We start from the raw sequence: 23,032 nt of genomic DNA on the forward strand, positions 1-23,032 counted from the left end.
TGAACCTCTCATATCGGTCTATGAAAAAGTACCTCACTCTTCTGAGTTCTAAGCAAGTCCTAAGCAGCCACGCATGTTTGCATATTACTGGTTACACCATATCACATTTAAAAACGTGTTACAAATAATATTTCCTTTGTATACTTGTAAGCGAAGTTGTGAAATATTGTGTTCGCACTTAGTGGCCTGTTGGTGGGACTCGCTCACTGTAGAGGGCTGTCTGTCTCCTCCCAAACCTTTTGAAGGGGAGGCTGGTAGCAGGCACAGAAACAGCTGGAGCGCAGCTTTAATGTGCAGTTCAAAGGGTAGACTTGTTTGCGACTGCCCTGGGGCAGTGCATTGTTCGTAATTGGGCGGCCAGTGTTTATTGGTTCGCAGTGTACCTGTTGTGCAGCAATCGGGGACAGTGGCCCCATTACATAACACAAGCCCCAAGTAGCAAACTCGCGCAACATTTTGCAGCTTTTCTAGCTAGAGGGTAACATAAATGCTGCTGTCTGTTTTACTGGGTTTGTGGATATGGTTTATAAGTAGATATTCAATGCTTCTCTGTGCTGGCATTAGCAATAACTAGTTGCAAACGTGCAAAAATTGTATTCCAATAAATTAGGAACTGGCAAAATAAAATATCCAGAAACTACATAAATGTCATTTCAAATGTGAAATAGGCTGTTTCATGTGTGCTCAAAATGATTCTATCAATATTTACTTTCTTGACACTAATGTTCTACTTGTTTTTACAGAAAGCTATTATGGAGTCTGATGAAGAGTGGTCCATGAACAAAAAACTGATTGATCTTTCATCACGAAATGTCCGAAAGTCTGTAAGTCACAGAAACCTTAAGAGAACCGAGCAAAGGTCATTTAAAGTTAGGCTTTAAAAAAGCCATTATAAATTAACTAACTCCAATCGCCTACGCTGTGATAAACGCACATTGATTTCAGCAGAAGTTCCCCAGGAATCAGGCTTTGTCTGGTCGAGCTATGACGTTGGATTTATTGCCTTATCTGCACCAAGCTTGACCGAAAAATGCATTTGGCCGCTCTAAATGTTTATTAAGGGTTCCAACTTTTTGATTGAAACTCCTATAGGAACTTCATGTGTTTCTTTAGTACCAGTGGATGGAGGTTGGCCAGCTTCAAAGATAGGTCACTTGAGGTTTGATTTCAAGCCTATTTCAGCCTGATGAATTTTCATGCCGTATTCTTTTCTGAAACAAAAAAAATGTTGCTGTTATAATGCTTGAACTGCTAGTGTTTGTGAACAACTAAGGGCCTAATGTATATATTGGTTTAGGGGGTTAACTCCGTCAGGGCAACGGAGTATGTTATGGCGGAGTCCCCACCCACAAAATTTAGAAATGACTACCAAGGTAATTTCTAAAGCATTGTCAGGAACTGCTGTCATGGTGGTTCTTGTCAATTCTTTTTGACGTTTGTCGCACTGCTCCATCAACATAACTGAGATGTCTGTCAACCTATTATTCTATTTTTCTTCAAAAAGAAAATCCTAAAGCGGGATTTTCTTTTAAAAAATGTAAAAAACACAAAGGCCTCTCTCACCATGAAAGTAATCTCCCATCTACCGCCAGGTTCTGCATGGCAGCGATTGACAGTAAATAAACGGCTATGTCTGCCCATCTCAATTAGGTGTGTGGACAAATAGCCACATTTCCCATGTCCCTTTCTCTGTCGCACCATCAGATAAGTTTTACCACAGCAGGGTCAGAGGAGTCTCTGCCTTGGCCAGACTATGTTCTGCTCCCATTTAAGTCAGCGGGCTGACCATCATCTTGCAAGTAAGGATACCATTGTGATGGAGTATCCTTACCGCCAAGATTTAAATCTGGCCATAAGTTTTCAGTGTTGAAAACTTGCACTCCTACTGGTTGAGGATGGGTTTGCAAAATCTGATGCATCTTTAATAGTCCCATATGTTTCAGAACATTAACTGGATGCCCGTGGTCCAATGTGGAAAAATCATGGGTGATTCTTAAAAAAAAAACTAAAAGCAGGGAGAAAATATTCAGAGAACAAAAACAAATATTTCTATGCATATCCTACTGTGAAAGGGAGGGTAGTAAACTTGGAACGTAAAAGTCCCAGGGTCTGTTTAAAAAAATGCGTGAGCAGTGGATCAGCACATCTGCATTATGCGCTGTAATTGATACCAGAGCTTCATTCTTTATGCCTCAGTCCTACACAAATTGTGTTCATCCTGCTGCCTGTTTTTCATCTTCCTACAATGGTGTCCTGGAAAAACTATCCACTCAAAATTAATGTTCTATTCCCCTTCAGTATCATTCTCGTCCTCTTATTGTTTAATGGCTCTGATCTTCACTTTTTCGCCCTCTGCATCCTGAAACGTCTAGCTCCACAAAGTTCAACCAAATCCCCTCTAGCACAGCCATGATCACTCTCTGAGTTGAACCACACACCATCGCTGATCCTTACACATTCAGCGTTCACATACAATCTTGCACACTCCTACACAGTGGGGGGCGGGGGTGGAGTTTGGCGAGTAATGTAACACACACTAACATTTACCTACCACCTAACTCAGTCACACCCTTTCATTCCCAATGACTTGTGTGTTTGTGATGTGCCATGACAAATAATTGTCCCTGAAACACTCTTACCTAGTAACTTACTCACCAGTGAGTCTGCAAACACGTGCTTGTGTGTGAAGGTTTGACGGAGTGCACTGCTATTGTTTTATGCCATGGACCACCACAAGGACTTCACGTTTCATCACAAAATCATATTTATTTTATTCTGCTAAAAAGTGATGGGGAGATGGGCTGGGAAAATGGAATGGGCTATTTGGGACCACTAAGGAGGAATGGACTTTATGGACATTGAGAATAAGGGTATTGTGCGACATTATGAAAAAGTGGACTGGGAGTAAATTTGTCATGGTATTGAAACTGTAAATGGGCATTATGGAAATCAGTAGTTGCTTTCCTGTTGTACTATAGAAACTTGGAATGGGGTCATAATGGGGTATGTGGGATCCTATAAAATGGCATATTGGGTGCTTAAAGGAAACTTGAAATGGTAGCTTTATTGAAATGTAAAGTGGTCTTAATAGACATAACAGAAATGTAAACTTTGGGAATACTGGGAATGGGAGCTTGCAACCATATTATGTGAACTATAAATATGGGTATTTTGGGACATTAAGGAAAATGGTTACATACATGTACTGATGGAAACATTTAACATTGGTGTTATGAAAATAGTAAAGGCGAACATGCATATACTTTTTGAAAAATGGTTATGTAAGCTTATTGAACACTTTATGTAATCCTGAAATGGGGCATGTTGCAGAAGTAGGTGAAGAGGGAATACAGTCAAGACGTGGCATCATGGAAACGGAACATGGTTATTCTAGGAGGTGAAACCGAAGGGGGTCTTGCTAGGGCATTATAGAAATGCAGAATGGGAGAATAATGGTACATTATTGAAACTAATAGTATTAAAACACTGAGTCATTGTGGAATCTGGTCAAAAGGACATACCTAAGCATAGTGTTGTTATGGAAGCAAGTAATGTTCGCATTTTGGAGTTGTAAGAACAATGGGTTTTGAGACGTGCTTGTTATTGTGTTATTGTTAGAGTACTGAAGTAATCGGGAAACAGATAATGTAGATGTTCAGTTGATATGTTGGGGTAGGTTTTAGAAACTGGCTCTGTGGGTATATGGGGTTTTTACTTAGGGAAGCTGCTAAAGATAGTCTGCTATGCTGTACTCTCTTCAAAGATGATACAGAAAGTGAGAGAGACAGTGCTTAATTTGAGCTGGTGGTCTGCACCTGCACATAATCTTCATCACCTGCACATAATCTTCAACACCAGCGCTTTTCATGAGCAGCAGTTAAGGACACATTCATTTATGGGGAGATTAAGTGATTTTCCCAGAATCACAGGATGTTAAGTGAACGCTGAGACTCGAACCTGGTTCCCCTGCTCCGAAGTCTGCATCTCTGGCCATTATGCCGCATCTGCTACCCACTTTCTTAGTAAGTAGTTGGTTCTGTTTTAGGCAGTGCTAACAGGAGAAATGGGATGGTGCAAGCTGCCTCCTGACGATAGCCCCATAACTAATTATTTTTTCTCCAAATATATATATATATTTTTCCCCAGATAACAAGAAATACATTTACAATACATAACAAATAATATCTGGACTGGGATAAAAAAGATATAAAAGTCACCCCTTGGCTCACTGTTTCCGTCAAGGCCCCTTGGCCTTCCTCACGAATATGAGGGTTGGTGTAATCATAGGACCATGTTAGAAAAGAAAAAAAAAACAAGAGAACTCCTGGGACATGGTATAGACTATTGGGACTTTAGTTAAATAATCAAATGTCTGTCGTCCCCATCTTGTGAAGGGCTGCCAGATGTTGGGGGGGGGGGGGGGGTCATCATTTCCAGTGTCTAATTCCAATCTTGACATATTAAGTGCTGCTCTAAACCAGTCTTCTTTATCCGGGGGGGTAGGAGATTTCCAGTTAATACATATCTCTCTTCTTGCTAGAAGTATTAAGTACAACATTAATGCTTTTTGGCACTGAGAGAATACTCCCATGGTTTGATCATTCATTCCAAAAAAGACTAGAGATGAATCTACTTTCAAACCAATGTCGAAGATGGATGACAACGTATCCCCAACACCCTTCCAGTAAATGCTTAAGGTTGGGCATTGAAAAAAGATATGCAGATCGTTTGCCTTAATTTGGGCACATCTGGGAGAACTTGGTGGCGGGTCTGGGGTAAATTTCGATATTTTTTCTCGGGTGTAATATAACCTGTTTATTACAAAAAAGTGATTTTTCTTCAATGTGGCCGGTTTCACATATTTATATGGGGTCTTCAATGAAATATCATACAGTACTTCAATATTTGGATTTACTAATATTGAATTCCATACTAATACTGGAGGTGGAGCAGTGCCTTCCTCTTCTTCTTGGATTTGTGTGTACCAAAGAGCTATCTCTCTCTTACTTGGGCTAGGATTTTGTATTAGCATTTCAACTTCCTAGTTACCTAAGATATCGTCAGCTTCTGATTCGTACCAAGATTTTAGCTGAAGATACTTAAATCTTGAAAACTGGGGACCTATCTTGGCTTGTAAAAATTCCCAGGGAAGAATGCCCTCTGAATCAACCAAATCTGACCATCTAACCATCCCTGCATTTTTTATAGACATCGCCAGACTGTCTTTCAAACAGAGTGGTGTCCCAGGGGAGTGCCAAATTGGGGTGTAATCCGAAAAGTATCCTAAGCCCCATATGGTTCTTATTTTATACCAAGTGGAGAGTGCTAATTTTAACACCTTTAGCCTGACTCTTTTGAAAAATCTTGGTGCGCCGGATTTGTATAAAAAGCCACCAGAAAAGCCCCCCTCCTCAACCATAACCATTTCCCTGAGTACTCTGCCCCATGCCTATTGCTCTGGATAGGTAAATAGCATCCTTATACCTTTGAATTGAAAGGCCATCAGGTACCAGTTTATGTTCGGGAGTGCTAATCCTCCCTTGAGGAGCTTCCTCCTCCGCTTTTTTCACGACATCCTGGACTTTTTCTGACCCCATATAAAACTACAGATTTTCCCCTGTATTTTGTTGATAGCTTTACTAGGAAAGGTTCGAGGGATTGCGTAAAAAATATATGTGAGTATGGGCAGCACTGACATTTTAACTAAAATGACCCTCCCATAGATGGTCAAAGGGAGGTTTTTCCATTTAGCGAACAAAAAATTCAGATCTTTCTCGATTTTGGCCAGGTTGATCAATGGGATTTTATCTAGTTCCTTGACTTCCTTAATTCCAAGGTATCTAAGTTCCCTACTTTCTGAGCCGTTTCTATAGACTGTATTCCAGCACATTATTTCGGTTTTATCTGAATAAACCTGATACCCTGAAACCTTTCCAAATTCCCTCAAGGTACATTTGAGTTGTGGTATCGAATGATATGGGTTACTGGTGTAAACTATAATGTCATCAGCATATAATACCAGTTTACACTCATAGGCCGAGGATTTAAAGGGAGTAATGGCGTTGTTCAATCTAATGGTCTGTGCTAGAGGTTCTATATATAAATTGAACAGAAGGTTTGACAGGGGGCATCCCTGCCTGGTCCCGCTCTGAATTGAAAAACTCTGGGTCAAAGAACCATTCAAAAGAATCTTAGCCGAAGCATCTGCATAGCAGTGCTTCACCGCCCGAATAAATATTGGGCCCAGTCCCATAACCTCTAATGTTCCCCAAAGATATCTCCAACACACCCGGTCAAAGGCTTTTGCAGCGTCGATTGCAACTACTGATAATGGATCAGTCTTAGCCATTGCAAGATCAATATTGCCTATAAGGAGCTGGGTTTGTTCTTGAATCACCCTGCCTGGCATGAAACCCTTCTGATCTTGATTAAGTTGGATGCCAATTTCGCCAATCTCCCTGCTAAAATGGCCATAAAGATCTTGTAATCGGCGTTTAGCAGGGAGATTGGGCGGTAAGAGTCTGTGGCCGAGGGGTTCTTTCCAGGTTTTAAAAGTAATACCAACGTAGCCTCATTCCTCGATTTTGGCTTCACCCCCTTGGAGGAATATTTTGAATTAACGAGAGTAAAGACGGTGTGCTGGAGTTCTTTCTGTAATAATTTGTATATTTCATTGGGGATGGCATCTAGACCAGCAGCTTTTTTATTTTTTGCTCTTTTTATTTGGATTTTTATCTCCATCGTTATGGGGGCATCAAGTATCGCTCTAGAGGACTCAGTGAGAATAGGCAGAGATTTATTTACTAACCAGGAAGATATCTCGGTCTGAGTTGGTTCAACATCTTCTTTATAGAGGTCTGAGAACAATGAAAGTAAGGCGTTTTGAATATCCTCCTGGTTGGTTGACTTATTACCGCCTTCTCACCATATTCAAAGTGCTCAATATTCCTGGATTGCCACTGTGCTTTGCATTTTTGATCCAAGAGTATCCTAAATTTTTGTCTAGCCTCCTTCAGCTTTTTGTCTACTAAATCAGAGTTCCCCTTGTCCCCTAAACTAAGATTATTTCTTTCTGCCTCAAGGGCAGCAATATTCCCTTCTAAAGCTCGTAAATCTTGAGTTTTTTGCCTGCTTTTAGAGCTTATTAGGGAGTGCAGCTGGCCTCTCAAATTAGCCTTATAGGCGTCCCATACCTGTTCTACAGAAGTTTATCCCAGGTTGAAGGCAAAAAATTCTGAAGTAGATCTACTAATTAATTCTACGATCTCTCTATCGACAAGCATTGCTTTATTCAGTGTCCATCTTGGACCTACATATTTCCCACTGATTACATAAACCGTTATTAAGGGGGCATGGTCAGATGGATGTATTGGCTGGATTGAGATACTTATAATATTATTTAGATTTTATTTATTTCCCATAATATTATTTAGATTTTCTTTCTTTACCAACATGTAGTCAATCCGGGAGGAGTGCCTATACCTTTTACTAAAATACGTGAATCCCTGGGTATTTCCTTTCTTTGATCTCCATATATCCGCTAAGTTTAGATTTAGAATTACATTTTTCATTACCCTTCGTGATTTTGGGGTTGTTATTGTGTGTTTTGAATTAGAACTATCCTTCTCAGGATCTAGCCTTATGTTGAAATCTCCACCTATTATCAGCGGAGGATTTACCATCATTAAGCACCCCTGTAGTTTGGTCAAACAAGAAGGGTTGTCTATGTTCGGGCCATAGTACGATGAACATGTCATCTCCACCCCTCCAAAGTCTAAAAGGCAACTACCCACCTACCGTACTGATCAGTTTGGACGGACTTGATACTACAGGGGACTCCTCTCTTGATCACAATAGCAACCCCTCGACTGCTCAAAGACTGATGAGAGACACAACAGCATTGTACCCAAGGGGTCTTTGAGAAAATCTCACTAAACTCATTAGGGCTTAAATGTGTCTCCTGGAGTAGGCAAATCTGTACTGGAGCAAGTTCCAAGTATTTCAGGATCAATCTTCTCCTGCGTGGACACCTCAGGCCGTTTAAGTTCCATGATAAGTATTGGATTTTGCGGGCATCTGCCTCTTTACCCATCACAGCCTTGAGAACCAGCCTGGTTACTGCTTTTCTTTACTGTCTTTTTCCAAGAAATGTGAAAGTTAAGGTTAGATGAGGTATTTTATTTTTTTATTTTTTTCCCTACTCTACACTCCACTGCGAGCGAGAGTGGTTCAGTTAGCTGCAAATAGGGAGTTTACTCATTTCCTTCAAAGTATTTTTCCAAAAGTGGTAGTAGCCTCAGAAGCAAAGAGTAAATTGACAGCACCAATTCCAGCAAAGCAGTTTGAGGAGGAGCAGGCGACTCAGGGGGCCCACGAAAGCTTAGGAGACCAAACTCAAATTAAGCAAACTTAGGTCACAGAGAAGAAGGAAAAGAACCTCCATAATTAAACCTAAGGTTACTCCTTCGTTGAAGTCTTACTTTCAAGTTATCTCAACAGCAAGCTCCTCACTTACCTCCTCATCAACCCCTAACAAAATCCGGGGAACACAAGTTAACATTGTGCCCAGCCCAATTAAGGGGGTATTAGAGAGACACTCAACAGGGAAACAGAGTATAATCCCCTCAACCCCCTCTCCACTATCAAGAGAGAAGACAGGGAAGTCAGTAAAGGCAAAGGGCAAACTTGTTAAAGTACCTGATAGGTCTTTCCAACAGGTATGTTGTGTTAGAAGAACTAGGTGAGGAGGTACGGATGACTGCACAACCAGGACATAAGGCCGGAGAACAAGCTGAACAAGACCTAAATCAAGTACTCGAACAAGAATTGAGTCAGAATCATGTTAGTTCTCCTCCTTTTCTCTCGACTTCAAACTCAGCTATGCACTCATTAGCCGACTTGTTATTGACAATGAAGGAAGAGATGACGTCAAGATTTACTGTTTCTGAGGCAAACCAGGCAGAAATGGCCGCCAGGTTTACAGTGTCAGAGGCAAATCAAACTGCAATCCGGTTATCTTGTGAGGCCCTGGCTTAGAAGCTGGAGGAGATTACTGCAAGGAATGAAACATTGGAGGTAGAGATTCCTAAATTAAAGGAATCAATAACGTCTAATACATTCAGGTTGGAGTCTCTTGCCGCTGAGAATAAAAACTCAAGAATGACTTAGAACGTTTAGAGAATCACTCGTGGCGAAACAACTTGAAACTCCTGAATGTTCCATAGGCCGCTGAAGGGGATGATATAAAGGCATTCTTGATCACCCTATTAAAAACCACTGTCCTAAAGAATCACTCAAACATTGATCTTGATCGGGAGATACAAAGGATGCATAGAGATCCCTTCAAAAAGGAAGCTGGGGAAACAAAAGCCACGTAAAATATTAGTGAACTTCCTGTCGCATTCGGTAAAAGAGCTCATCCTCACAGCTGCGCTAAAAGAAGGAAGTATCGTGTCATCACTACCTGAAAACTCGACATTTACTTTCCTCATTAGATCCGACATCTCGAATGCAACCTCAACAAGGCAGTGGGAGCTGGGGAAGAGACTGGATGAGCTTAACGGATTAGGAGAAAAGGCACAATTAAGATTCCCAGCAACTATTCGGGCGATGTGGAACAACCATATGTATATTCTCAGATCCACTGAGTAAGTCGATACACTCATAGACAAAATTCAACTAGAAAAACAGGGAGGCAGATAGGAGTGCAATGGTGGCTTCTCAGTGAGAAAGATATCCCAGGCACAGCACCAAGCAGAAATCCTAACAAAAGAAGACTTTCCGAGAGAGCAATACCCGAATAGGTTAGCCTATTGGAAGGGAGGGTTCCTCAAGGGAAAGTGGGGCATGGGGGGCACTTAGGGGAGGATGAGGAAGTCGGAGGGGGGAGCACTGGGTGGGGTTCAAACCCCTAACATTAAGGGAAACTACATTTATACCGGGCATTGATATAGATGGAAAGTAAATAGTGATACATCTGGTGAAAGAGTACAAAAGCAATTAAACTATAGTTAAAAACCAAAGGAAGTGAAGCAGATGTCCCAATATTAAAATGAGGATCAAGGGAAGGAATGAAGAGAAGGGAAAAGAAAAGAGGGTTCAAATGCACTCCAGGAAAAACAGAGCAACATCAAAGCCCAACCCCTCCAGGGGATGTCTGTAAGAGACATTGCATGGGGAGTCAACGAGGATGAGAAACAGCAGAAGCTTCCATCATCAGTGTAGACATGTATAAACAAACACCCGAGCAGCGGAACACATGTTACCATCCCAAATACATAACCACATCAAACTTGGGGGGAATATTAATCAACAGGAGATTGAATAAATATAATATAAATGGAATGTCTGAAAAAAGATTACATTTTATAAGCAAACAAATCATAACTGTAATAGCATAGATATTCCAGTGTATACATACTACAATCCATCCATAAAGTTAATTCAGATAAATTCCGAAGTGATACGTATAATATATGAAATAATTATCCAACTATGAAGTAATAGCAAGTTATGAGTACGGATATTAACGATGTATTATATAAAAGATATAACATTAACTGTGGCCCTGAGATCAGAGCAACATAGATATATAAACCTGTAGGGAAACGTTAGTAGATGACAACACAGATCGTGAATGAGCAGTGAAGTTATTAAATCACATATAGCATCTCAATAAACTTCCATAGGAAAGGGGAGCAAATATAAAGGATAAGAAATATAATACCTTTAGCAAAGGGGCTATACAGCGAAGTGTAGGAATATTAAGACAATAATTCCATAAAGAATGTCATCCAATTAGAACAAAAAATTAGATAGGAGATTAAATAAGTAAAATGTAAAGGGAAGGTCTGTCATGAAATAACATTCGTAAGCAAACAAAGCTTAACTGTAATAGTATATAAATTCCAGCTAAAAAAAGTTTTCTAAAATAATAGGAGAACATTAGTAAAGAATAATGGATTTCATTGGTAATCAGTGAAGTCATTAAATAATAAATGGCATATATTCAAACTTCCACAGAGAAAAGGAGCTAAGATAAAGGATAAGAAATAGAATACGTACCTATAGCAAGGGAGTTATAAAAAGAAGAGTAAGAGTAATAAGAGAATAAGTTCATAACCAAAGTCAATCAATTAGAACAATACACCTGAATTAGACCATATCAGCTAGTTATACCAACATCATAATGATGATAATAAACAAATTTATAAAGCGCATGGTTACACTAGACTAGTGTGTCCCCGCGCTGCGGTACACTTGAGGCATATAATTCCGGACAAGACAGAGAAAGCCGAAACCAACTAGACAGGCCAGCTACTCAGAGGGGAAAAGGAGAGTTTTCAACTCCTTGCGGAAAATAGACTCCGAAGCCTCCAACCGGAGCCCCAATGGGGTCTATTCCACTGCTGTGCTGCCAGAAAACGAAAGGAGCGACCACTCATCCTTGCTCTCCTGATAGATGGAATGCTCAACAGCCCCATCCTGCTAGATCTTAGTTGATGGGTCGGTGAATAGGGGGTTAGTAGATCATGCAGGTAGGTTGGCCCCTTCCTTTGTAGTATACGATGACTGACACAAAGAACCTTAAATAAAATTAGCTCACTGACTGGGAGCCAGTGAAGGGAGGCTAAGGCCGTATTAGACAGGGCTCTCTTGGGAAGCATCAGAACGAGACGCGCAGCTGCATTCTGGATGCATTGATGACTCTGGATGCATTTAGCATTAGCTCCCAAATAGAGTGCATTTCCGTAATCCAGGCGTGATGTCACCAAGGCGTGGATCATGGTTTTCCTAGCTGTAATAGGCAGCACATCTAAAGTCTTCCGTAATCCACGCAGGACTCCAAAACATGTACCTGTGGTTCTCAAACGAGAGCTTGGTGTACAGCCACATCCCTAGGTTCCTAACCTGTTCACAGGGAGAAGGGGTTGGTCCCAGTGTCTGAGGCAACCAAGTCGACGACCAAACCGATGGTGCTTTGCCTATCACCAGCGCTTCAGTTTTGTTACTATTAATTTAAGCCATCCAGGAAGCCATTTCTTGTAGGCATGTCACAAAATTGATGGCTGCCTTCTCATATGCTTGTGTTAGGGACACCACCAGTTGAGTGTCGTAAGCATAGGACACAACACTGACCCCAAATTTTTCAGTAATCTCTGCCAAAGGAGTGACATAGAGATTAAACAGGGTCGGGCTGAGAATGGAACCTTGAGGTACCGCCTCTTTTAAGTTAATACTTTTAGAATAGTAGGGTCTCTGCGTCACCTAGAAACTGCGATCATGCAGAAATGACTCCATCTATTTCAAAGCACTGACCAGCCACATCTCCCTTCCTGAGACACTGGAGTGGGGTATGATGGGCCACAGTGTGGAATGCAGCACTTAGATCTCATAAAATTAAGGCCGCCGTCTGTCCCTCATCAACATGTTTCCGGATGGTCTCAGTGGAGAGGAGCAGAGCCTATTCGGTGGAATAAGATGCTGGGAAGCCAGATTGAGTGGGATTAAGTAAACTCTGTTTACTGATGTGGGCTGTCAGTTGGGTGTTGACCACCTTCTCTGCAACTTTAGCAAAGTACGGTAGCAGTAAAATTGGGCGCAGATTCTCCAATTGGCTCAAACTAACATTAGGGGGTCCATTAGGTTGGCGGACACATGCGGTGACGATCTGTCTGCCATCCTTGCCCGTCCGCCACCTTTCTTCCCCCGCCATATTACAATGGTGGGGGGACCGTGGCGGAGGGGAAGACCGTCCGCCGCTTTTCCGAAGCAGTCGCCTTGCGACCGCGGCGGAAAAGGCCTGATATGGTGGCAGTGACTATCAGACACCGCCAGCCATATTAGGATGGCCTGGGAGGAATGCCTTTCCGTGGCGGCATTCCGCCACGAAAAGGCATACGGTTCTTGCTTTGGGGGCCTGTTGCGGGCCCCCAGGGTGAGGGGGGGTGGGGTGGGGGGTGCACATGGGGGTTGCCTATGGTACCTCCCTGCGTTTCACAGCACAACATGGCAGGCACTGTGCGGTGCCTGTCATGTTGTGCTGTGAAACGCACAACAAGCATTTTTCACATTGTGGCGGCCGGTGCTTTAAGCACCGTTCGCCGCAATGTTAAAAATGCGGGATGCACCCGCCACTGTGGCGGGTGCATCATAATTGGGGGCACTGTTCCTCCGCCCTTGTGGCGGACGGTACCGGCCCCCGACAGGATGGCGGATGGACTTTGTCCGTCTGCCATCCTAATGGACCCCTAGGTTTCTTTTTTAACGGAAGAACGATTGCCTCTTTTCATTTTTTTGGCACCGTTCCTGAGATGAAAGAGAGCTCTAGGAGATATCTAATGCAAGATTCGAGAATCTCAATGCTCTCTCTTGGCACCTTGGGAGTAGCAGGGTCTCTGGACAAGCCTGACTTGATGCTGAGGGCAACCTTATTGAGGGTGTAACAAAGGGGAAGAGTGAATTCACCGAGACAATCTATCTCTGTTATGTTTGATGGCTTCTCAACGAGCATCCATTTCGTGCAGAGGTCGGGAAGGTAGAATAAATCTTCTCCACCTTTTCCGCGAAGAAGTCGGCCACCAAATTGCAAGACTCCACTGAGCCAATGTTAGGTGCTGTGGTTTTAGCCAGGGAGGATATCTCTTAAAAGAAAGTAAACAACTCCTTTGCCGAGTACTCCGCTGTCTCGATCCTCTCTTTATAATAGGTAGCACAAGCCTTTCTAATAAGAGAGTGATAATTCTTGAGACTGGCTTTATATTCACTCTTGATAAGAACCGAAAAGTCTTTTCTCCACTGTCTTTCAAGGCGTTTGCAGGTTGATTTTACTATTCTAAGTTCGTCCCCGAACCAGGGAGCAGATTTTATCTGTCTCCCAGACGACTTCGAAGACCATGGAGCATTGCTGTCTAATGCCTCCACGATACGCTTATCCAGAGCATCACAGGCAGAATCGATGTCTGAACCGCCAGGTAGCCCACCCTGTAATAGGGCCCTAATAAAATTTGCATGCGAAAAGCCAGCCCACTTCCTATTCTTTTTCTTAACCTCCAGTTTCTCCGGTACGCGCGGTAAGGGCAACCGGGCCCAAAAGAGAACAAAGAGTGATCCGACCATAGAACTGGGAGTGGGGGCTCTATTTCTAAGGCACCCCAGTTGGCAAAAATCGGTTCTAATAAATGGCCCAGTTGGTGAGTGGGGAACGCCGATCTTAGTGTCAGTTGTAAGGCTGCCAGTTCCTGGCAAATCTCTTGAGCCCTGGTATTAGACAAATCATCAAAATAAAGATTCATATCCCCCAACAGCAGTAGTTTCTCATATCGTAATGCCGGTTGAATTAAACGTTCAATCAGACTTGGTGCGAACCGTGTAGATGGTGCTGGGGGCCTATAAACCAGAAACCCGTTAATAACATAATTAGTTAATGCCGTGATAGAGAAGAAACCTGCTTCGCTATCCACAATATCCACAGACTCAAGGGTGCATTGAGTGGTGTGGCTCACTGGTTAGAGGTGGCAGACCCGGGAGCAGAGGACGGCCTGGGACCAGGGTTCAATTCCCGACGCGGCAGGGTCGTGGACCAGGGTCAGCGGACTTGATAATTCTCACCTCGGTGCCTACTCTAACCAGGGATCACACTCTGCAACTCTAGGCATTAGCTTGCCTCATCTCCACAACGGCCCCCCGCATACGCCGGGAATGCCTGGTTTCACCTTGGAGATACCCAGTAGGGACCATCTCACAGGGAAAGCCAGGACGGGTTCACCAGCGGTCTACTGCGCAGAGATACTCCTTCGGGAGTCGATTCTAGCGCATTACAAACCCACAATAATTAATTAATTAATAGAATGTTTGTAAATAATCACAATCCCTCCTCCCCTACCAGTAGGTTTATCCACTCTGGTAATTCCATAACCACTTGGGAGGGCCTCGAGAATTTCAGAAGCAGGATCCTCATTAAGCCAATGTTTCTGTGCCTGACCATGTGACAGATGGTCATAGATTTCCACTTTGTTTCCTCAAGGATCTGGGATTTATCAGGGAGAGGCTAAGTTTCTGATCTATCTCCTTGGACTTCAGCTGGGAGTACCCCATAAAAGAACAATGGCTGCACTTGAAATTTGTACTCCCGTCCATTATGCTGTGCTACCATGCCTTCCCAAAAGTGGGGCAAAGAGCATGTAGCTGTAAAGAGCTATAGTTCAATATTTGCTCAAAACGGGCAGGGATTCCGGCCAGAGCCCCGGTCGTGCGCAGACGGGCTTGCCATTGGCGCGCCTCTGGAATGCCTCTGAGGCATATGAGCTATATAGCAGGACTACCCCGCCAAATAGAGAGCTAACCCTCCCGCAAAGCGGAAGTACCTGGCTCTCCCTTCCACGCCCTCCACGCAACGGTATTAGCTACCGTGTCGGACCGGGACGGGAAGGACCAACCACTGAGCCCAGGTCTCCGCAAAAAAAGGTGAGCTCCTGGTGCCCTATTGCACCCCCAAGCTTTGAAACAAAGTTAAAAATGTTATAGTTTTAAAAAACAAAATGATCAAGAAGCAGTAGCAGTAACAACAGTGTTATGCCCACTCAAGCCGTACCGCCAATACGGGTCATTAGACTCCGCCACAGTCTGCGTCCACCGCAGCGCGGCCACAGAAAAACACGACCTATATAGCAGGACTACCCCGCCAACTAGAGCGCTAACCCTCTCGCAAAGCGGAAGTACCTGGCTCTCCCTTCCACGCCCTCCGCGCAACGGTACTACCTACCGCGTCGGACCAGAGCGAGAAGGACCAACCACTGAGCCCAGGTGTCCGCAAAAGAAGGTGAGTTCCTGATGCCACTATTGCACCCCCAAATTTTGAAACCAAGTTAAAAATGTTATAGTTTTAAAAAATGAAATAATCAGTAAGCAGTAGCAGTAGCAGTAGCAGTAACAACAGTGTTGCGCCCGCTTAAGCCCTACCGCCAATACGGATCAGCAGACTCTACCACTGTCCACCTCCACTGCAGCGCGGCAGCAGAAACACACAACCTATATAGCAGGAATACCCCGCCAACTAGAGCACTAACCCTCCTGCAAAGCGGAAGTACCTGGCTTCCCCTTCCACGCCCTCCGCGCAATGGTACTAGCTACCGCGTTGGACAGGGGCGGGAACGATCAACCACTGAGCCCAGGTGTCTGCAAAAGAAGGTGAGCTCCTGATGCCACTATTGCACCCCCAAGCTTTGAAACCAAGTTTAAAATGTCATAGTTTAAAAAAACTAAATAATCAGGAAGCAGTAGCAGTAACAACAGTGTTGCGCCCGCTCAAGCCGTACCGCCAATATGTGTCGGCACACTCTGCCACTGCCACCGCCATATAACTCATATCTGTAGAAGTATAGTCCAAAAAAGAACTAAATACAGCTCAAGGTACTGCATAGTACTATGTAGGAGAGTAGGGTCTGCAATCCTATGATCACCCAGATTTTTTGCTTTTGTTTCACTGGTTTACGACTTTCTCTGGCTGTGGGCCTGCCAATCAGACCCACAGCCTAGCTGTTCTCTCGCTAAATTGACATGTGTACCTTAGGTGCATTACCCAATTGGTACTGGGCCACCTTGTCAGACCCTGTCACTCAGGGCATCGGTGTGCCCAGGGCCTAAAAGGGGCTGAAGCATGTATTATGCCACCCCTGGATGGCCATCTAAATCTGACACAACTGGCTGCACGACAGCTGGGGCAAGGTGGTGTACTCACCCTTTGCTTTAGATATAGTATACCTATATCTAACCCCGAAAATGGACACACGGATCCCTATCAGTCACTCCTATGGCAGGCCTTGACAATCCTGAAGGCAGAGTGGTTGGAATTGTGTCAAATGGTGCTCTGGCATGAGCTGAGCCCGTTTGCAGCTTGCGGAACCAAATCCCAATGGCTGTTCCATGATAACGCGTACCATATACTCTTAAATGCTATCTGTGGTATCGCGTTATCAAAACATGTCGAGTAAGGTGTCATACGAATTGGGATACTGACCCCTCACCAATGCTGGCGACGGGGTTAGCATTCCACCCTTCTAGAGGGACACGACATGTACGTAACTGTGAACCCCGGTTAAAGTTAACTGAAGCCTCAGCTCCACAAAATGGATGCTGCCACCACAGACACGAGTCTGACCTCCTGCTGCTGGGAGTCCTTCCAGCGAGGAGAGCTTGGACAAAGGATTTCCTGTCCGGGGCGGTGCGCGCACCATCCCAGACAGGGTTTTGTGTATCCTGGGTAGGCAGGGCTTTACAGGAAGGTGACTGCGGAGTGGCACCCCGGTGCTCACTACGCATCTGCCGGCTAGAACCAGTTCCAGGGGCACACCAGCCCCTGACCTGGGGAAAGTCCGGCATGGGAGAGGGGTGTAACCACCCCCCTTCCTGGTCCCACCCCTAGGGCAGGACCTAGTCGCGTACCCACCCCTTTCTTTAGGATAAAGGCAGGAGCGGGGACCCTTCCAAATTAGATCATCTTTGAATCAAGAAACTACTTTCTACGAAAGGAACTCTCGACTTCTTCTCAAGATTCTCCCTTGTGACTAAGGAGTAGTCACCCTGCATCCGCAGGCACCATCTAAGAACTCTGCGGTTTGCTGCACGTCCTTCCTCAGGAATCCGACCGACCAGCTCGACGAGACCCGGCTTCCCTGGCACCTCTGACCTCTACCCACATCGTCAGCTCAGCTGAGATCCGTGGGTGCGACGAGACCTCGAGGGACCGGCCATCATCCGAACTGCACGACTTCTATCCAGCACGACCGCCGAGGGATCCTCTGGTGAGTGCTTTGGGGTCCGAGAAGCCCCGAACCTGAGCAGCTCCAGCACCGAAGTCCAGCCTCCCAGCATCTCCACGATCGGTGTGGGGGCCTTCTGCTTTTTGATGCTCATCATGTTGTCTGGCTACTAGCCCGCTGGCTTGTGGCCTTCTCGACGACGCCCGACGACAACAACGCTGCTGGTCTAGTTGCTCCAGACTGGCCCTTGCTCCCTTTTGAAAGAGGAGCACCCCGGACCCTCCTGGTCTACTCAAGGCGCCATTTTAGGTCCACCACGTGGCCCTGAATTTGCCAAGGCTTGTTGCCCCAATCCTGGGCCCAGCGACGCCGACAGCATCAACCATCGTGGGACAGCTCGCACCTCCATCCTGGTCGCCGACAACGCCTCCTGGTCCGTGAGACTACAGAGCCTAGCGTCGCCCACTCACCTAGTCGAGGTGACTACCATCCGGTGCCCTCCTGGTGCCCTCTGACTACTGGCTAGTAGTTACGAACTTGGTCCCCTCTGCTTTCAGGTGTCATCCATCTTCGATCCAGGCTTGGATCTCTTCGAACTATCTTCACTGGTCGCCTGCCAGGAACTCCTTCCTTCAGGCTCCTGGTTCGTCAGCGAGGATTCCCGACGTCTGTAAAGACCTATGCAGCCGCAGCCCCTGGGCTAGGTAACTTCGGCATTTCGGTGCCCCCAGCATAGCCTCATTATCTAAGGGTCCAGAGTCACTGTCGTTTCCGACTTACCTTATCGGGTTCGCCCGAGAACACTAAACTTTCCGTGCCCTCGGGCATTTGTGTAGATTGTGCACTTGAAGTATTTTTCTAAGAGTTTTGTTGTGTGCTTAGTACCCTGTCCTCATAAAGAGTACAGGGCTGTTGTGACTTAAAATAAATACACTGTTTATTTTCATAACACTTGTGTGGTGTCCTTTCACTTGGTGTTCAAGGGGTATATGTGATGGTATAACAGCTGGCTTAACACGCCCTCTAGAGTTTAGCCCGAAGACTGCTCGTATCCACGCTACTAGGATAGCTGGTCTAAGGTTGACTTACAACCAATCACCATAAGGGTTGTTTGGACTGATGCATAGTGATCACTAGAATAGTGAGCACTGCATATCAGGCCAACTTCTCACATACTATATAGAATATAAAATAGCAGATTCTGGCTTATCCAAAGTATGAAAACCATCAGTACAGTTACAGCAAAATGTATTCTAATGCTAAAAATTAGAAAAAAACACGACAGAGGCTACGATCGATCATACAATAGAGCCAACATAGATAAAGTTATACGGAGTATTATAAACTATTTGAATAAGTAATGACATTACTAAATACTATTCAGCGACAAAAGGAAAATGGTTATGTGGAAATATAGAAAACAGGCCAGGTCAAACTATACAGATAATTAGGAACGAGAAGTACCAGGTAGAGAATCCCAGCCCATTCTGGGATTCAGATAGATTATCCAAGAACGTAGACAGATCTGTATGTTCTGTTCCTTAGAGCTCTCAGCGCCAGGAAGCCGTTTGGCCATCGTGCGCTCTACAAATATTTTCATTCATTCATTCATTCATTAAAACATCTGTGGAAGACCTTTGAAAATGATCCGGAATCTTGAGGGCCCAGAAAAAGAAAATGGGATGTTCATATCAGTGAGCCTTCTGCGTAAATTGAGGAAGACTTAACAACGAATTATAGTGTCTCTGGCAAAATCTTGTGAAATAGAAATTTTAGAACTTTCCCATTGAATCGACTTGTTTTTCCTCATCTGCGCTAAGATTTTATCTGTATGTTGATGTCGTAAAGGTTTATCAATCTAATTACTGGTTTAAATTCTGGAATGACTTGGGAGCTAATTGATAATATAATTACTGGAGTAACTAAAGATCAGATATTGCCCAAGACATAGACGTAATCATTTTGAAGATATGTAGCAACAGTGGATTATTCAAATGGGTGGATAGTTGTAAAGGGGAAGTATTTGCTGTCACTGATTCAAATCATGCCAGGCATGGCAAAAATCAGCCAATCCTTTGCATTCAACATGTGTGGGGTGGAATCATGGTTAATGTATTTAAAGAGAAAGAATTAAAATGAGGGGGGACTAAAATGAATGTTGATTAAAGAAAAAATATGAGGTGTTTCATCTACTATTATTTTAGCTAAGTACTTAGCTAGAGCTGCCCAGTAGAAAGCCTGGAAGTTGAGGAGTGCTCATCTACTTTTCCCACTGGTAATTGTAGATATTGCAGAACACACATACAGATGAAGGAGGAGTGCTGCATCAAGCCTTTTAAAGAGGGACAACGAGAGCTAGGCTTGAAAAAGGTAGAACAAATGTAGAAGAAATATATTTTCACCCAAAGGTTAGTTGTGTCTGAGGCAGCCGCGGTCCTTGCATGGACCGCGGCTAGTCTGAGCACTCATCTGCATTCTGATGCGCCTCCTGGACTGGTAGGCAGGGAGGAGCTGACACTTGCAACTGAATAGGTAGAGTACTGTCCCCACACAAAGTACTGATTAACCTTTACTGATAGCCAGGGCTGTTAAGAAAGAGCTTCTGTGCACTTCAAAGACCCTTCTTTGAAGCCACCACCTCCACTTCAAGGGCACAACTAGGTATTAGTCATGGATCTCTGACCCTACAATGTCAGCACACTACTGGACCTGTGAAGACTCTGCCAGGAAGGACTGTTGTGCCGCTACAATGGCTGCCACTCTGCTGGACTGCTGCTCTGTAAGAACTGCTTTTCTGGTCTGCTGTGCTGCCTGTTGCCTACTACTTGCTGCCCTCTGCCCTGCAGAGGAAAGGACTGAACCGAGAGTGCCTCCAAGGGCTTGCTGATTTTCCCCTGTTGTGTAGTCTCTGGGCCATAAAAGACTTCCTTCAACTCTACAACAGCACCTGGACTCTGCCATCGGCGAGTCCTACCAAGTGGTGCCCAACCTAGTTCTGGGCCCTTGGAAGTGACTTTTTTGTTCTGATTCAGCAGAATTCATGCATCAATGACTTTGCTCCCATCGGAACCAACACATCTCCCTTCGATGCTGATGCAGTTGCTGCTTGACGACATCGCTCAACAACGACGTATCGCCTTCATCACAAAGGGATTCATCAACAAAGTATCGCTGACTGTGCAGATTGGAACCAACGCATATCCTTCATCCACAGGATTCACAACGCATTGCCTCCGCTGCTCCTCACATCAGGTCTTTGACATCGAGGCTTGTTCCATCCAAGGTACTTTTCCATCGGGGCCCTCGCGAGTCCTGTAGCCAGCCTGCACTCCATCGCAGTCGGGCCTAAACTTTGGATTTACCCCGGTTTGGTGCGACCAGATGTCCCCAGTTGGTGCTTTATGATTCTAAGCACTATATTCTGATTTAATCTTTAGACATTCTTAATTCCAGTTTTACTTATTAGATGTTTGTTGTTTTGATCTTGTTTTACTCATTAAAATGTTATATATGTTTCTAACCCTTTGTGGAATATTTTTATGGCGTTTTCATTGTGTACCTCTGTTTGTGTGTTGCATAAATACTTTACACGTTGCCTTTTTAGATAATCCAGACTACTCTGTGCCACGCTACTAGAGGGTGAGCACAGACTATTTTTAGTGTGCATCTAGCTTATCCTGACTAGCTAGAGTGGTGGTCCCTACTTGGACAGGGTGCATACATCTGCCAGCTAGAGACCCTGTTTCTAGCAGCCTGTAAATACAGTAATTTACAAATATAGATGTTGTTTATCACATTGAAGCTCGACCTTTGCAATTGGTGTCTGAAAAAGTAGCTGATAAAGGTTGTTTTCTGTTTCAAATGCATATGAGTTATAACGAACTCAGTGTGACATACATTGTGATGATTGAGTGAACTTTCCTGATTTTAAAATAGTCCATCCTGCATTACAGTGGAAGCACTTTCCTAGAAGTTGTAATGATGCACCTAATAGCCAACAGCATGAGTTGAGAGAGTGATACTTTACTAGGTGGAGCCCAAGCACATATCATGCTCTTTACAACCGCCCAGTTATTTGCGATGTGCGGTAACCTCTGAGTTTTGTGATTAACCCCTTCAGTGCTGATGACAAAGCCAGCTCGTCATGGGCTTTACCTGCCCTGTGCTTATGACGAGCTGGCTTTGTCATGTAAAGTGGGATTTATTAAATTGCAGTACCCAGGGGGAAAACCCATAGCAGCCAAGGTGTTAATATTGCCATGTCAAACCTGCCTGATACTTATCAGGTGGAAATGCTGAGTATTCGAAACGTGAATTTTGATGCACAAGCATCAAAATCCGCATTCCATCAAAACTTGTGAAATGTCATAATTACCTCACCCGATCAATATGGAACACCTCAGGGTTGCTTTTTATTGGATGCAATAATTATTGTGTTCAATAGTGTCCAACTCGTAAATATGGTCTATGTGTATATTGTAATGAACTGGCAACCCAATGTCTAGCAGACCGTTGCATTGTCAAGCAAGAGTTAAAAATTCATACTTGTATCAAAAAGAAAATGCTATGTTTGAGTGAACACATAGCACAGGGTCATGTATTTTACCCTAAATAATTATTTGGAGACCTCAGTCTATTCTATAACATAATTTATTAAACTAATTTAATTGAGATTTGTTCAGGCAGCCCAGATGTAAGAGGCCACCGAATATTGGATTACTCAAGCTATATATTTACAAAAAAGTGTTCCCTTACATCAAAAATATAACTAGGCGTAAACTATGTTTCTTCCTTTCTATGATGTGCACAGTGCAAATGAGCATAAAGTGTGCATAGTGGTTTCAAATACCAAACCACCACTGTGACAATATGGTGTTGTATTGAGTATACCTTTTCAGTTACAAATATAAAACTAAATCACCAATATCCTTAAATAGGTCATTTAATACTTGGAGAAATGCTCCATTTAATGTAAAAGGAGCACCCCACATGTCTGAACAAACTGTTTTGTTCAATAATTTTGCCCTCCACATACTTAATCAATGAGCTTGATCTAGTTAGCCAAATAAGAGATATCCATAGATCCCATATAGGACTTAGTAGGATTACTTACTTGTAGCCTAGCCAAGTACCGCATGGGTCACAATAAAATTTATATCTGAGATTTTAATCATCCTTTAATCATTTCCTGCCCGGCTGCTCCATCCAGCGTTCGTTCCTGCGCCGAGCCCCGGGTCGAGGTGAGTGGGGCCAAGAGAGGAAAATACTGAGAG

General features: G+C 43.9%; 1 protein-coding gene across 1 annotated transcript in view; it reads left to right on the forward strand.

Moving 5' to 3' along the window:
* The window catches only part of CWF19L2 (CWF19 like cell cycle control factor 2), a 1,214,198-nt gene that overhangs the window by 1,148,644 nt on the left and 42,522 nt on the right, over positions 1 to 23,032 (forward strand). Inside the window, exon 16 of the mRNA XM_086935247.1 lies at positions 744 to 824. Within this exon, the coding sequence (XP_086791373.1) occupies positions 744 to 824 (81 nt within the window). The remainder of the gene's footprint in view (positions 1 to 743; positions 825 to 23,032) is intronic.

Source organism: Lissotriton vulgaris, chromosome 8, assembly GCF_964263255.1.
Source record: "Lissotriton vulgaris chromosome 8, aLisVul1.2, whole genome shotgun sequence".
Lineage (NCBI taxonomy): Eukaryota > Metazoa > Chordata > Amphibia > Caudata > Salamandridae > Lissotriton > Lissotriton vulgaris.